Genomic DNA, 15207 nt, shown 5'->3' with positions numbered 1-15207 from the left:
CAACCTCGATGAGGTCACAAGGAAAGGAGCCACAGCCAAATACCTCCAACGAATAAGGCAAGTCCTGAGAAGCCAGCTCGATGGCAAGAACAAGATCCGTGCAATAAACAGCTATGCCTTACCAGTAATCAGATACCCTGCCGGAATAATTAGCTGGCCAATGGAAGAGATGAAGGCCACGGATGTTAAGACTAGGAAGCTACTAACCATGCATGGAGGGTTCCACCCCAAATCCAGCACCCTGAGACTGTACACGAGCCGTAAGGAAGGAGGCAGAGGACTAGTGAGTGTGAGAGCCACTGTCCAGGATGAAACATCCAAGATCCATAAATACATCAAGGACAAAGCGTCAACAGACGATGTGCTCAGCGAATGTCTCAGGCAATGGGGAACAGAAGACAAGGTGCTGGAAGTACCATCATGGGAGGACAAGCCCCTACATGGGATGTACCACCGACAAATAACTGAAGTGGCTGATGTCAGGAAAACCTACCAATGGCTGGAGAAAGCTGGACTCAAGGACAGCACAGAGGCTCTCATCCTGGCCGCCCAGGAACAGGCCCTAAACACCAGAGCAATAGAGGCTCAGATCTACCACACCAGAGAAGACCCAAGGTGTAGGTTGTGCAAGGAGGCCCCTGAGACAGTCCAGCACATAATAGCAGGGTGCAAGATGCTGGCAGGGAAAGCGTACATGGAACGACATAACCAAGTGGCGGGCATAGTGTACAGGAACATCTGTGCAGAATATGGACTGGAAGCCCCGAGATCAAAGTGGGGAACACCCCCAAAAGTGGTGGAGAATGACCGAGCTAAGATCCTGTGGGACTTCCAGATCCAGACAGACAAGATGGTAATGGCGAACCAACCGGACATTGTGGTGGTGGATAAAGAACAGAGGAAAGCCGTTGTGGTGGATGTAGCAATACCAAGTGACTACAACATCAGGAAAAAGGAACATGAGAAATTGGAGAAATACCAGGGCCTCAGGGAGGAACTGGAAAAGACCTGGAAGGTGAAGACCACAGTGGTGCCTGTGGTCATCGGGGCCCTCGGGGCAGTCACCCCAAACTGGAGCAGTGGCTTAAACAGATCCCAGGAACAACATCAGACATCTCAGTCCAGAAATGTGCAGTTCTAGGCACAGCCAAGATACTGCGCAGAACCCTCAAGCTCCCAGGCCTCTGGTAGAGGACCCGAGCTCAGAGGATGAAACAGACCACCCGCGGAGGGTGAGAAGGGAATTTTTTTTTTTTTTTTTATATATATTAGAAAAGCAGCAGTTTTAAGCCACAAAGGAACATGATACACTCAGCTTTGATGTACAGTTGTGACCTGATTTCTCAGTACATCAAACCTCTAACAATAAAACAAGAACTGAACCGTCACCCAGAACTAAAAGGATTTAATCCTCAATAAAATAATATTATTGATGCGAGTTAAAACAGGCACGTCCAAGCTTTTTGTCACGAGTCAAAAATGCTGGTGGGCAAAAAAAAAAAAAAAAAGTACAAAAAAACCCCAAACAAGAACCTCCTGGAAATCAAGCAAGTCTGATGGGGAGTTTTAGCTCCAACCACCTCCCCATTAACTCTGACCAGCTTCCCTGAAGAAACACCAACAAAACGTTTTAGTTTTGTTTGCAGAGAGCATGACTAGAATAGTTACATCAACAGATTCTCCCACCCGAGCCGTGGATCTCTGCAGCTCTCCCAGAGTTACCAGGCACCTTTTGGCTGTTTTTCTAATTGGTCAGTTTAGGTAAATATAAATGTGTGCCACCACTTGTTTTATTTGCTTTTATTTGTGACAAAAAAAGCAAATATACTTTTTAATTTTACAATTATGTGTTTCTTTGTATTCATCTGTCACATAAAATCTAATTAAAATATGTTGAAGTTTGATGTTTCAATGTGACCAAATGTAGAAAAAGTCAAGGGATGGGTTCTGTTTGTATTCATTTAAAATTAATTTGATTTTGGGATTAAGTTTGTCACCGGTTATTTGAAAATATGAAAAAAAAACAACTTCCAAAACCCGAAGTCCGTCTTCACAATCAGGAGTCATCATCTAATTTTTCCCACCATTTAAGAATTGCTCTGGCTCTTTAACATGACTGTAATGATGAAAAGTCCAAAACAACCCATAGCAGGAGCCTTTTATCTCCGAACGCTGCAGAAACAACAGCTGACACAAGCTTAAAAACAAGAAAACTCGTTATTTGACCACAGAGGATGATGAAGTATCACGTCCTTAAAACAGAAAACCAAATTTAACGACAGCAGATCAGTTTTTCTGGTTTGTTTTGATCTCCTGTCTCCCCGCCTCCACCGCTGCAACTCCTTTTTGTTGTGGCGAGGCCTGTCATGGGTCGGCTGGGTTCACGCCGTTTTCAGAGAGCGAGGGGCGAAGGCCACTAATGACCCCCCTCCAGGGCCCGGTTTCAAAGCTGCAGCCAGCTAACGACAGAAGAGGCCGGCCGCCTCCATCCACACATCTGGTTTGCGTTAAATGGACACATGTGGACTTTGTTTTGGGAAGTGCGACTGACGCGCATCCGAGCAGCCGTAATGAAAAGAGGTTTTCTGAGGCATAAGTTTTCAGTAGGAGACAAACTCTGACAGGAAGCGCATGATGTGGCTAAAAGCTTATCATTAACGGTAACAACCTGAGTAAATCTGGGATGTGAAGATCAGCCCTGTTTAGTCTCCAGTATTTCAATCTCATGGCATGACTCAGGGACAAACGGAGGATGATAGTTTGTTTTATTTGTTGCAGGAATCAAACTTTGACCTTTTTTAAATTCTATTTTACGATCATATTAATGTAACAACTGGACCACCATGAAGAAGCAATAACTAAACATTTAAACATGTTTCTTTGTGTTATCATAATATGTGTAAATGAAAAAAGTATGTATTCATCCCCGTTTCATATGATACCCCTAAATAAAACCCAGTTCAACCACTAATATTCCAATCATTTAATTAAAATATTGAGTCAACTTTGTGTGTTTTAATCTCACTATAAATGCAGATGTTCACTGAAGGCATTTGAGGTTTATTTAAGAACATTAATGAGCAAAGAGCATTATAAAGACTTAGGATGACAGCAGAAGGTCAGCGAAAAGTTCTGCAGAAGCTTAGAGCAGGTCAGGTTGTAAAATAATTTCCCAGTTAGAACCTTTACAGAGGAACTGACCAGGACATGGATGTCCACTTAAACCAACAGGAGAGCATTAATCAGTTCCTTCAGGATGCTGACATGTTTTTTGTTACTGTCAAAGTTGCAGTTTTTTAGCTTTTTTTTGCAATAACGTATCTTACAAAAAAGTTAAAATTGCTGCACATGACCTTCCCTTTCTTTCTCTTTTTCCTCATTAAGTAAATTTCTCTTTACCTGAGAAGACCCTGCGTCATCGTCCTGCTGCTGGACTCTGCTGTCTCATCCCTCATCTTTGTTCTTCCTGTTGTGGTATTAAAGATTTCTTTTTAAATATAAGCAAAGCAACAGTGAGCACAACTTCTGCAGAGGAGTCAAAGAGGATTGGGTTTATACCTGGCATTAACTGACTAGCAAGGAATGTAAAACAGATAACATTACTGCAAAAACACAAAATATTACCAGGTAGTTTTAGTCTAATTTCAAGAAATTAGACCAAAACTAATTTATATGTAACTTTTCAGCAAGAGATAAGAACTTTGTTTTAAGTCTGTAATTCCTTAATATTGATTAAAAAAAGGTAATTATTCTTTATTGGCAGATTATTTCACTTATACCAAGACATTTTTCCCATGTTATGAGATATTCTACCAATGGAACTACTACTTCATCATAAATATTAAGTAATTATGAGTAGCTCCTATATCTTGCTGAAAAGTTACTTTTAAGTTAGTTTTGTTTAATTTCAAGTGTACTAAGATATTTGCATAGAAACTAGATAAAAATAACTTGGTAAGATTTTGTGTGTTTGCAGTGATCATTAGCATTCTTGGTAACGAACTTAATATCATGATCTTTCTTAAATAATGACCTATATGTCATTTTTATCCACAAGTTATCTTGGTAAAACAGTCTCCACCTCTTTCTTTCCAAAAGATGTTTTAGGGGGAAAAAATGATCACTTCTGGAAAAAGAGTCAGGCCAGTACTTCAGGCAGGTGACAATGTGAAATGAAGACATAGATTAATCATCATTTAGCTAAAGTTATCTAAATGCAACAACATTACTCAACTTACTTGGTTTGTTTAGAAGCAAACTCAGCAAAGATTTTTGCATTTTGGCTCTGGCTAATTGCTGAACATGACACACACCCACACACACACACACACACTAAAGGTCGGTTTAGCAGCAAGTTTCCCCTCTGTCATCAGACCACAGGTGAAACATCGACGTCAGCATGTTTACGCTCGTGGTGCGTTTGAAGACGGCTCGGAAAATTACATTACCTCATCTTAACAACCGATTAAATAGTTGTACAGCCAGGGGTGAAAGTAGTTTTAAATTTTGGGGGGTACTATGACACAAAAAACAAAAAACAAAAAAAAACAAAAAAAAAAAAAAAATATATATATATATATATATATATATATATATATATATATATATATATATATATATATATATATATATATATATATATATAAAAGATGGGTATCTCTTGAATTGCTACAAAATAAAGCTGTATTTCATTGAAGTGCATTCAAAGAAACCAACTACCTGTTCCCACACACAACATTTCTTGGGAAATTTAGGTTTTGGAATCAAGAAGGCAGCGATTCCAAAGTAGAAAAATTAAAGTAAAAAAAAAAAAAGCATTTTACCAAAACCTCCCATAGTCACACCAGACATGTGACAAACAAGAAGGCGTCCACCATGTCCTCCTGGTGTGTTCTTTATGAATTAAACTAATGGGAGGGTCTAAAAGTTACCACAGTAATCTAAACAATTCCAAATTTAAAAGTTAATTACAGATGTTGGTACTAAACTAACATAAGTATATTGTTGAAATATGAGAAAGAGATATGTTTAAGTGTTTTCTGTGTGAATCAATGAGAATCTGAACTTGACACAGCTGTTGCAGCGTTGTCATTCTGCTGCAACCTTATGGAATAGAGTAATTTGATATGTTCAAGGGAAGATTGGCTCTGATTTCAGTTTGTCTTGGAACTTGGAACCGTTTGAAGTCCATGATATCAAAAGCAAAAAACAGAAATTTATACAATTTATCTAATAATATTCTGAGGGAATTACCACACAAATCTTAACTTAGTCACTATCCCAGCTTCTCAAAAGGAGCATCTGACACTAATTACAGGAAAGCTATAGAAACACTTATCTAATGTATGCATAAATAAGGACCTCCTGGCTTATGTTAATTGGTGTAAATGCACATTAATAATTATGTAAATTTATTAATTTAGGAAATTATTGATATAGATATTAACTGTCTTGTATTGATTTGTTATTTCAATAAAGTTTTTGGGAAAAAATTGTTAGCTCACACACAGATGAAGACAGACTCCTGGCCAACACTAGTGTGTAACTCCAGCCACTATTTATAACTACATGAGCAGCAGCTGCTTTGGCTAATCACAAGTTAGCAAGGAACTGCAGAACCAATCAATGAACTTGTCTGAAAGAAACGTTAGATGTTATTAAACTGAGCTGAGACGGCGTTACTGGGTGTTAGATCTGTGTTGAAAACCTAACAACTATTTGGGAGGTTTTAAGAAGAAGCAGCTGAAACATTTGGTGAGCTGTGCACAAAATGGCAGAAAGACTTCTGGAAAGTTTCCTGAGCTGCCATGTTTGTTCAGAGACTTTCAGAGATCCTGTGTCTCTGAGCTGCAACCACAGCTTCTGTTCAAGCTGCCTGCAGAAATTCTGGGAACAAACTGGAAACAAGAACTGTCCCATCTGTAAAAGAAGATCGTCAAAGGATTATCCAATAGTAAACTTCACTCTGAAGGAACTGGCTGATTCTTTTGTCGGAAGGCAAAAAATAGGGTTACCAGAGACAGAAGAAGGAGAAAAGCAGCCGATGGTCTGCAGTAAACACCAAGAAGATCCTAAGCTGTTCTGTAAAGACGAGCAGAGAGCTGTGTGTCCTGTCTGTGAGTTTTCTCTCCACCAGAGTCACAAAGTGGTTCCTATAGAAGAAGCAGTCAGTGAGCTGAAGGAGCAGCTGAAATCTGACTTAAAGTCTCTGCAGGACAAGAGGGACAAACACAAACAAGTGGAGGAAACATACGATGATGTGATTCAACACTCCAAGGAGCAGGTGTTGTCCACAGAGAGACAGATCAGAGCAGAGTTCAACAAGCTCCACCAGTTCCTGAGAGAGGAAGAGGAGTCCAGACTGGCAGCTCTGAGGGAGGAAGATGAACAGAAGAGGAAGACCATCATGAGAGAGATGAAGAAGATTGAGGAGCAGATCTCCTCTCTGTCAGACAGCATCTCTGCTGTTGAAGAAGAGCTGAAGAAAGACAACGTGTCGTTCCTCAGCAGTTATGAAGCCACTCAGAGCAGAGCCAAAGGTCAGAGGTCACTGCCAGATCCACAGGTGGTCTCGGGAGCTCTGATAGATGTGGCCAAACACCTGGGCAACCTGTCCTTCAGAGCCTGGGAGAAGATGAAGGACAAGGTCCACTTCAGTCCCATCATTCTGGACCCAAACACTGCAAGTGGATTGCTCTATTTGTCTGATGATCTGACCAGAGTGAGACGTGGAGAAACAAAGCAGCAACTTCCTAATAATCCAGAGAGAAACATTAAGTATACTGAGATTTTTGGTTCTGAGGGTTTCAGCTCAGGTAAACACAGCTGGGATGTGGAGGTGGGGTGGGAGATTATCCTACTTGGCATGTGGGTGTGGTTAAAGAATCGGTCAACCGTAAGAAACGAGAGACATTTGCTTCACCAAAAATTGGAATCTGGAGTTTATTGTATATAAATGGAAACTACCAGACTGGTAACAACAAGACTCTCACAGTAAAGAAGAGTCTCCAGAGGATCAAAGTCCAGCTAGACTATGACATGGGGGACGTGTCCTTCTACGACCCTGAAGACATGACTCATATCTACACTTATAGAGACACTTTCACTGAGAAACTCTTCCCATATTTTACTGTTTTTAAAGCTGAGGATGCCAAAACCTCTGATATCAAAATATGTGAAACTGAGATGATCATAATACCTAAGTGACCAGTTTTACTGGTGAAAGTTTTAACAGCATCATTTTCCAAATAACACCACTGCTGATAAACTTAAAGTTAATAAGCAGCAGGAAACTTAATTTCATTTTCACGTCAACAAACATCCCAAAAGTTAAAACTAAAATTATTTTATCATTGGCTTCACTAAAACGGGGCTTTCCTTTTCTTGTTTTTCTTTTTTTCTTTTGAGAGTAAAACTTTGACTCTCAAAATTTGTATTCAATATACTCTGTCTTAAATGCTGTTTATTGTGCAGAACTGATCAAATTGTATTTAAGTAGTGAAGAAGAGTCTCCAGAGGATCAGAGTCCAGCTGGACTATGACATGGAGGACATGTCCTTCTACGACTCTTAAGACATGACTCTCATCTGAAATCACAGAGACACTTTCACTGAGAAACTCTTCCTTATTTCGAAGTGGGAGAGGCAGATGATGGTAAATCATTGACTATCAAAATCTGTCAAACTTAGATTTACTTTTAAATTAACAGATATTTTTCCATTCTTTTAATTACTCTAGACTTTTAGATCAAAGTTTTAATTTTCTGGCAAACCAACTTTCTTTCTTAATTTTTATAGAAGATTATTCATGTTTTTAACCAGAGCTTAGATTTGAAAATTAATATTTAGATTCAGTTTTCTTTTCATTGATATGTGTTTTCTGTTCCTCAATGTAAAGCTTATTTCCATATTATTAAAAATGTTGTTGAAATTATCTTTATTGGTTACTTTTAAAAGATTGTTTTATTTCTCCTGTACATGTATTTATTTTAGGGTCACTGCCCTTCAAATTACATTATTAGGTATATTAGTCTATTTATTACTTATGTTGATTGAAATCTTTAAATATCAAAGTGTTTTTCCCCTGAAATCTTTTTTTTTTACCAGAATCAGATGATATTCACCATCAATAAGGTGATAAAACCTGTGAAGATTGTCAACAATCTGAAAAGTTAAATAAGACTAAAGGAAATGTTTTCACATAACTAAAGTTTAGTTTGAGTAAAGTATTCAGTCATAAGCACCTTCACAGACATCTGACAATGGATCAGGTTTTGTGTCACAACTTAAGTTAAAATTTGTTAGTTTATATTGAATTTACTTCTCAAGGCAACTGAAAGTCAAACCTGTGTATTTATGTTTTCAATGTTTCAAACAAATGATTTGGATTCTTTAGGGTGTTATACCATTAAAAAATAATCACATTTTAAAACGTAAGGCAGTTGTTTATTGACTGAAGAAATTACAGTATCTTGCGTATATTTATATATTTTCTTAAAAGTAATAATTTGTTTTAGTATGTTTTAATGTTTTTATCTATTGGAATTACTTGAAGATTCATATGAAAAGTGCTGTGTGTCACTAGATCAGAAATTTAATTGGATGTGTTCTTAGCTTGGGTCCATACACATTTTTGACCGTAATATGTGGAATATCATGCAAGACTGAATAATTGTCTTTTCTTCTCCTCAAAGAAAAAGCAAAGTTCACCTTTCATCAGACGTTCCTTGATTATTCAGTACTTTTTCAACTCAACAGATCATATTGTGGAACAGAAACACATCAGCTAAAAACCAAGCTAACGACGTAAACAAGAAGAAACTGAAATTCAAGGAACAATATAGTGCATTTAAATCAAAATGAATTGGCAGTCATTGCAACTTGATTTCCTTTGAGAAATTTTGAGAAGAACAAGAGAAACAAAATGTTCAGATTATGTCCTCACAGCACCTCCTACTGGAGACAAATGGACACAGCAGAGATAAATCACAAAAATTACTGATGCTAAAAACTTCACTGCATTTAATAAAGCAGATGTTGTTCAGTGATAGTAGAGGAAGATTTGTTCATTATAAGCAGACCTGGAAGATGTCCTGTTGATGGAGTTCAATCACAAAACAATCAGAAGTATAATGGATATGGATTCATTCAGGTTTATCAGAAAATCCTGGGATTCAATGAAAGTTAGTCTCATCAGATGACCTGGGTTAGCAACAGATGTCAGTGTTCTATTTGTAGGTATGGAGGTAAAGCAGAGGACCTTTTCATAGACACAAAGAAGCATCTCTGTATTTTCTGTGGTTAATGGGAACATGGTATAGCTGGGCAGGAGGGGAAGGAGCAGAAGTTTCACCTAATCAGTGCTGTTCCTCTGTTACCAATCATATAATTTACACATGTTCCAACAGCTGTTACATACAGAAAATGGAGACTAGAAATAGATGTTCTGCTGCTGTTTTGGTGCATCTTTTAAAGCAGTACCCCTATGCGCCATGCATAATCAGTTTGAAAATATCTGAATCCAGACACTTCTGTGTTTGGTCTTCTTCTATATACTAGAAAATATTGTATCTCTGGGTTGCACAATTCACTTAGACATGAATTAACTGTGTGTGAGGTTATAGTCCTCATAAGGCACATAAACCAGACAATGTCCCCATAAGTCATATAAAATCAGCTTTGACCAAAATATAGCTTTAGTTAATATCTCAATGGAGGGATGTTTTCCTGGAAGCATGGCACCAAAACTGTTTGAGTCTCAGGCCTCTGGAGCCTTTAAAAAAGCATGTACCCATTTGTCCTATTTTTTGCCATATGTCCTCATATAACATGAAAACACGTATGTATGTGTGCACGTCTGAGCATGTGTGCATGTGTTTGTGTACATACTTGTACATACACAATATAGAGGACTACTTTCATTACATTTACCAACAAAGGGAGGTCATTGTGGAAAATAAGTACCTCTCTCTGGTACTCAGTTTTTTGCAGTTCTACTGTGCTCTACTTGCTAGACTTATAGGTATGATGTGAATTAAGTTTTGGTTAAGGTCAGGGTTAGGAATAGAGTAGTAATGGTAACAATTAGGGACAATATCTGTGTGTGTGCAAGTGCCTTGTTTATACAAGGTTTCTCCACAAGAATATTAATAGCAGTTGTGAGCAAGGGACCCAGATATCAAAATATGGGTGAATCGATGTTGAAACAACGTTAGGCAGAAACAATGAATCCACGATGACGCCTGATATTGAAACAGTATTGAAAGTGGTCGGTGTTTTACATCTTGAATCAACGTTTCAACCATAACTGACACTATATCAGTTGATTCATTAACTGACACTAATGTTGATTCAACCTTATTCTGAATGTGGATCGACAAACACATTTGTGATGATTTTATATTTAATCAAAGTTAAGGAATCAATTGATTCATGTACATTTTTTGGTCTAGTAGGTCTACATCATAACATACCATTAAAAGTTTCTTCACTGGCATTAAACACAATTTTGTTGGCAGAAGATGGATAATATGTCATTCATATTTCCAAAAATGTGTGTTATACATATTTTAGTGTTTATCCTGCAGGTGATGTCAAGACTTCTGATCTCAAAATTTGTCAAATGGAGGTTTGACAAAGTTGTGATTTTTTGTTTTCTGAATTATTCTGGTCAATGTTTCTATTTGCTATGAACCCAACTTTCTTTTTAAATCATTCATTAACATCTCTTATAATTTTCAAGATTTCCAAATAGAAAACATAAAACATTCTTAGGGTAATGGTTTCCAAACTGGATCAAATATTAAGTAATCAGATTAAATAATTTGAACAAGAATGATTATCTTTAGTTTGTTTCTCCTTAGTTTTTTTGTAAACTTAATATCAGAAAAAAACACAAACTTAAATCAGTTTTAATTTCAGTCTTCTTTTTAATTATTGTACTAATTCACTTTCGCATGAAATCTCTGAAAATAGATATTCAAAATAAATTTTCTCTGTGGTGCAAAGCACTTTGAACTGTGGATGATATGAGTTATACAAATGATTTAACTTGACTTGATGTGATTATTTTTTTTAGACTCCTCAATGTAAAAGTAATTTGAATACTAATAAAACTGCTGCTGAAAGTGAACATTGTTGATTACTATTAAAAGTTTATTTTTTCAACATATTTATTTATGTATTTATTTATTTTGGCTATTGAAAAAAAATTCCAGTGTTCTTCAAATTGCAGGCAGAACATAAGTCCAGTTATTATTTATGCTGGTCAAGATTAAAATCACAACAATTTTATTTCCTTAATCATCGTTTATTTCCAGAATCATTTTATATTCACCTCCAAAAAATGACTATTTTCTTAATGCATTTTTGTTATGTCTCATAATTAACTGCACCAGAACTTGGAACAGATCACACACAAATAAAAGAACAAATATTGTGACAAAACCATCAACATGCAGCTTCTTGCACTCTTTATGATATTTTTAGTGAGATGTCTGCTGATAAGCAAACACTGAACTGGAAGTTTATTGTTTGACAAAAGTTCTGAACTTTTATTATTCTGCAGCAGCAGCTTAAAGTTTTGGAGAAGTTATTGCCTTTGTGGAATTTTGTGAATAACAAGAGAAGGAAAACTTTCAGCGTTGATGTTTTCATAGCACCACCTACTGGAGACAAATACACACAGCAGAGATAAATCACATTTATTGAAACATCACTGATACTACAGATGCATATCAGTGAATTTAATAAAATAGATGTTGGTCAGTGAGACAAGGCGATTTACAATTTATAATCAGACCTGGAAGGTCCTAATGAGGCAATTTTAACAACAATCACAAACAATCAGAAGTGTAATGGTGCCGGCTTTATTCAGGTTCATCAGAACATCCTGGAATTTAATGAGTTTTTCTCATCAGATGAACTGACGTAGCTGCAGATCCCAGTGTTGCTCTTTTTTATAATTATGGAGGTAAAGTAGAAGTTTATTTATAGGGGACCATTTCATAGAGACAGGGGAGCAACTATGTATTTTCTGAAGTTAATGTAGACACATTAGGCAGAAGGGGCAGTGAAGGAGTATAGGGTCACCTAATCAGTGTTGTTGCTCTGTTACTGATCACATTATGTACATACACACACTAACATCTGTTAAATACAGAAAATGGAGACTCGAAGTAATTGTTCTGTTGTTGTTTTGACATCCCCTATACTGCTGTGTCCCTATGGGTCGCCTGTAATGTGCCACAGCATAGAGAAATGTCAAAAAAGATTTTACAAAAGTGGGAAAACAACAAAATACACAGCAGTGTATGATACAGAAAACAGAACAGGATACATTCACAAAAGTTTGTATCATTTTCTTCTAAAATTTTCCACATAATCTAAACTATGTAGAAATAGAAGCAGAGCTTTCCACATTCTCTCACATTCTTTCCACTCGGATGTGGATATTTAATTAGGCTTTTGATATTATGGTTCAATTGAAACTATGTTTTTTTTTTAAACATTGACTTAAATAAATAATTTATTTTTAGGCAAAATACCTGTTGTTTTTCCTGATAAATATATTTTAAAGTTTATTTTGGAATGCTAAAGTAGATCACATTGTGGGAGAGTAATATTAATGACATGTTTAACTTTACATGAAAACTAAATAAAAAAATAGCCTCTCTTTTATTGCAAGTTTAGAATAAGTAGCTTCATGTTGAGCTGTGGAAGATGTTCTTACAGCACCACCTGCTGGACATGAACTCAATTGCAGATTTTTTTCATTTAACACGTGACTTACAGACTAAAGAAACTGAAAGCAATTTCAGGCGTTATTGAACTCGTCTGTGAAACTCTGGGTATTAGATTTCTGCTGAAGATTCTTTCAAAGAAACTGCTGAAACTTTTGGTGAGTCTTGCTGTTGAAATATTTTTGACAACATGGCAGAGAGAGCTCTTTTTGAAAGTTTCCTGAGCTGCCATGTTTGTTCAGAGACTTTCAGAGATCCTGTGTCTCTGAGCTGCAACCACAGCTTCTGTTCAAGCTGCTTGCAGAAATTCTGGGAACAAACTGGAAACAAGAACTGTCCCATCTGTAAACGATCGTCAAAGGAGGATCCGTCCATCAACCTCTCCCTCAAAGAACTCGCTGATTCGTTTGCTGAGAAGCTGAAAGGAGCTTCAACTGAGATGGAAAAAGAAAAGAAGGAAGAGAGGAAGGCCGTGTGTGAGAAACACTGCGAGGTTCCTTATTGGTTCTGTAAAGACGAGCAGAGAGCTGTGTGTCCTGTCTGTGAGTTTTCTCTCCACCAGAGTCACAAAGTGGTTCCTATAGAAGAAGCAGTCAGTGAGCTGAAGGAGCAGCTGAAATCTGACTTAAAGTCTCTGCAGGACAAGAGGAACAAACACAAACAAGTGGAGAAAACATACGATGATGTGATTCAACACTCCAAGGAGCAGGTGTTGTCCACAGAGAGACAGATCAGAGCAGAGTTCAACAAGCTCCACCAGTTCCTGAGAGAGGAAGAGGAGTCCAGACTGGAAGCTCTGAGGGAGGAAGAGGAGCAGAAGAGGAAGACCATCATGAGAGAGATGAAGAGGATTGAGGAGCAGATCTCCTCTCTGTCAGACAGCATCTCTGCTGTTGAAGAAGAGCTGCAGAAAGACAACGTGTCGTTCCTCAGCAGTTATGAAGCCACTCAGAGCAGAGCCAGAGGTCAGAGGTCACTGCCAGATCCACAGCTGGTCTCAGGAGCTCTGATAGATGTGGCCAAACACCTGGGCAACCTGTCCTTCAGAGTCTGGGAGAAGATGAAGGACAAGGTGAAGTTCAGTCCCGTCATTCTGGACCCAAACACTGCTAATGGATGGATCCATCTGTCTGATGATCTGACCAGTGTGAGATATGGAGAAACATGGCAGCAACTTCCTGATAATCCAGAGAGAAACGCTAAATACTGGAATGTTTTTGGTTCTAAGGGATTCAGCTCAGGGAAACACAGGTGGGATGTGGAGGTGGGAGATCATCCTGACTGGATTATTGGTTTGGTTAAAGAGTCTGTTGACAGGAAGGGAACGATATATGTCTCGCCAAAATATGGAATCTGGAGTTTACTCTACCGTGATGGAAAGTACACTAATGGAGTTGGTGAGACTCTCAGAGTGAAGAAGAGTCTCCAGAGAATCAAAGTCCAGCTGGACTATGACATGGGGACGGTTTCCTTCTACGACTCTGAAGACATGACTCTCATCTGCACTTACAGAGACACTTTCACTGAGAAACTCTTCCCATATTTTACTGTTTGTTCTGCAGGTGATGCTAAAACATCTGATCTCAAAATCTGTCAACTAAGATTTCTATTTAAATAAAGTGCAAAGTTTTGTTTTTATTTTCACCAAATTAATCTAAATGAAATTCTGGGACCTTATAAAACTCAGGACTATACAATTCATGGTTACAGTATTAAACCATCAACTTCCACACAATGTTCAAAAAATGTTTTGTGATGGAGAGAGAGGTTTTAATGTAAGCGGAGAAGAAAAATTAAAAAAACAGTCATCAGAGGTTTTTTATATCAGTGTGTGGTGGATTTATAGAATGGAGTAAATTATGAGTTTAAACAAAGTACAATTATCTGTAAGGATTTGTTTTTTTTCTGTGTGTTTATTTTGGTTTTCTGTGTCAGTTGAGTCTCCCTCTACCCCTTGATTGCTCCCAGCTGTGTCTCGTGCCCTTGACCGCCCTCTTGTGTATTTAAGTCCACCTCTGTCTCTTATTCCTTGTCTCGTCTGTTAGTTGTGGTATCTTGTCCAGTTTCTACCTTCTGCTCACCTGTGCTGCCTGGATTTTGTGCTTATTTTTCATTAAATCATCATTTCTCTCACCATATCCTGGGTCCATTGTGTCTGTCTGTTTGCTGACTTACATCATAATATTTTAATATGTTACGTTTTTACTGTGCAAATTACTTTGAACTTCCTTGTGGCTGAAATGTATTACACAAATAAACATGACTTGACTTGATATTATAGTTTGTTTTCTAATATAATTAGTTTTTCTCAGTCACTTTGGTGCATTTTTTTAGAAAATAATCAAAATTCTCAAAACTACCTTTTCACTCTTTAAATCATTGTGCAGAAAAAAAAAAACAAAAGCATTTTTTTGTATTTGCAACTTGCAACTTAGAGCAAGTTACAAATGTTTTGGTCCATAATGCAA

At 37.5% G+C, this 15207-nt stretch overlaps 1 protein-coding gene and 1 pseudogene across 1 annotated transcript; both read left to right on the top strand.

The window, feature by feature from the left end:
- Positions 1-5570: 5570 nt before the first annotated feature.
- On the top strand, positions 5571-10783 carry LOC145552858 (zinc-binding protein A33-like; annotated as a pseudogene).
- Positions 10784-12768: 1985 nt separating this feature from the next.
- On the top strand, positions 12769-14875 carry LOC145552857 (nuclear factor 7, brain-like). Its single transcript, XM_081610899.1, has one exon. It carries the CDS (start codon positions 12930-12932, stop codon positions 14355-14357), a length of 1428 nt encoding a protein of 475 aa, XP_081467025.1. The 5' UTR covers positions 12769-12929; the 3' UTR covers positions 14358-14875.
- The last annotated feature ends 332 nt before the right edge of the window (positions 14876-15207 follow it).

This window comes from Poecilia reticulata, chromosome 9 (genome assembly GCF_904066995.2).
Source record: "Poecilia reticulata chromosome 9, P_reticulata-male-v2, whole genome shotgun sequence".
Taxonomy (NCBI): Eukaryota; Metazoa; Chordata; class Actinopteri; order Cyprinodontiformes; family Poeciliidae; genus Poecilia; species Poecilia reticulata.
The sequence above is the reverse complement of the archived record's forward strand: the minus strand, read 5'-3'. Positions and strand labels throughout refer to the sequence as shown.

Bases quoted from the DNA above. Each gene is read 5' to 3' on its own strand.
- LOC145552857 (XM_081610899.1), top strand. From the start codon at position 12,930: ATGGCAGAGAGAGCTCTTTTTGAAAGTTTCCTGAGCTGCCATGTTTGT.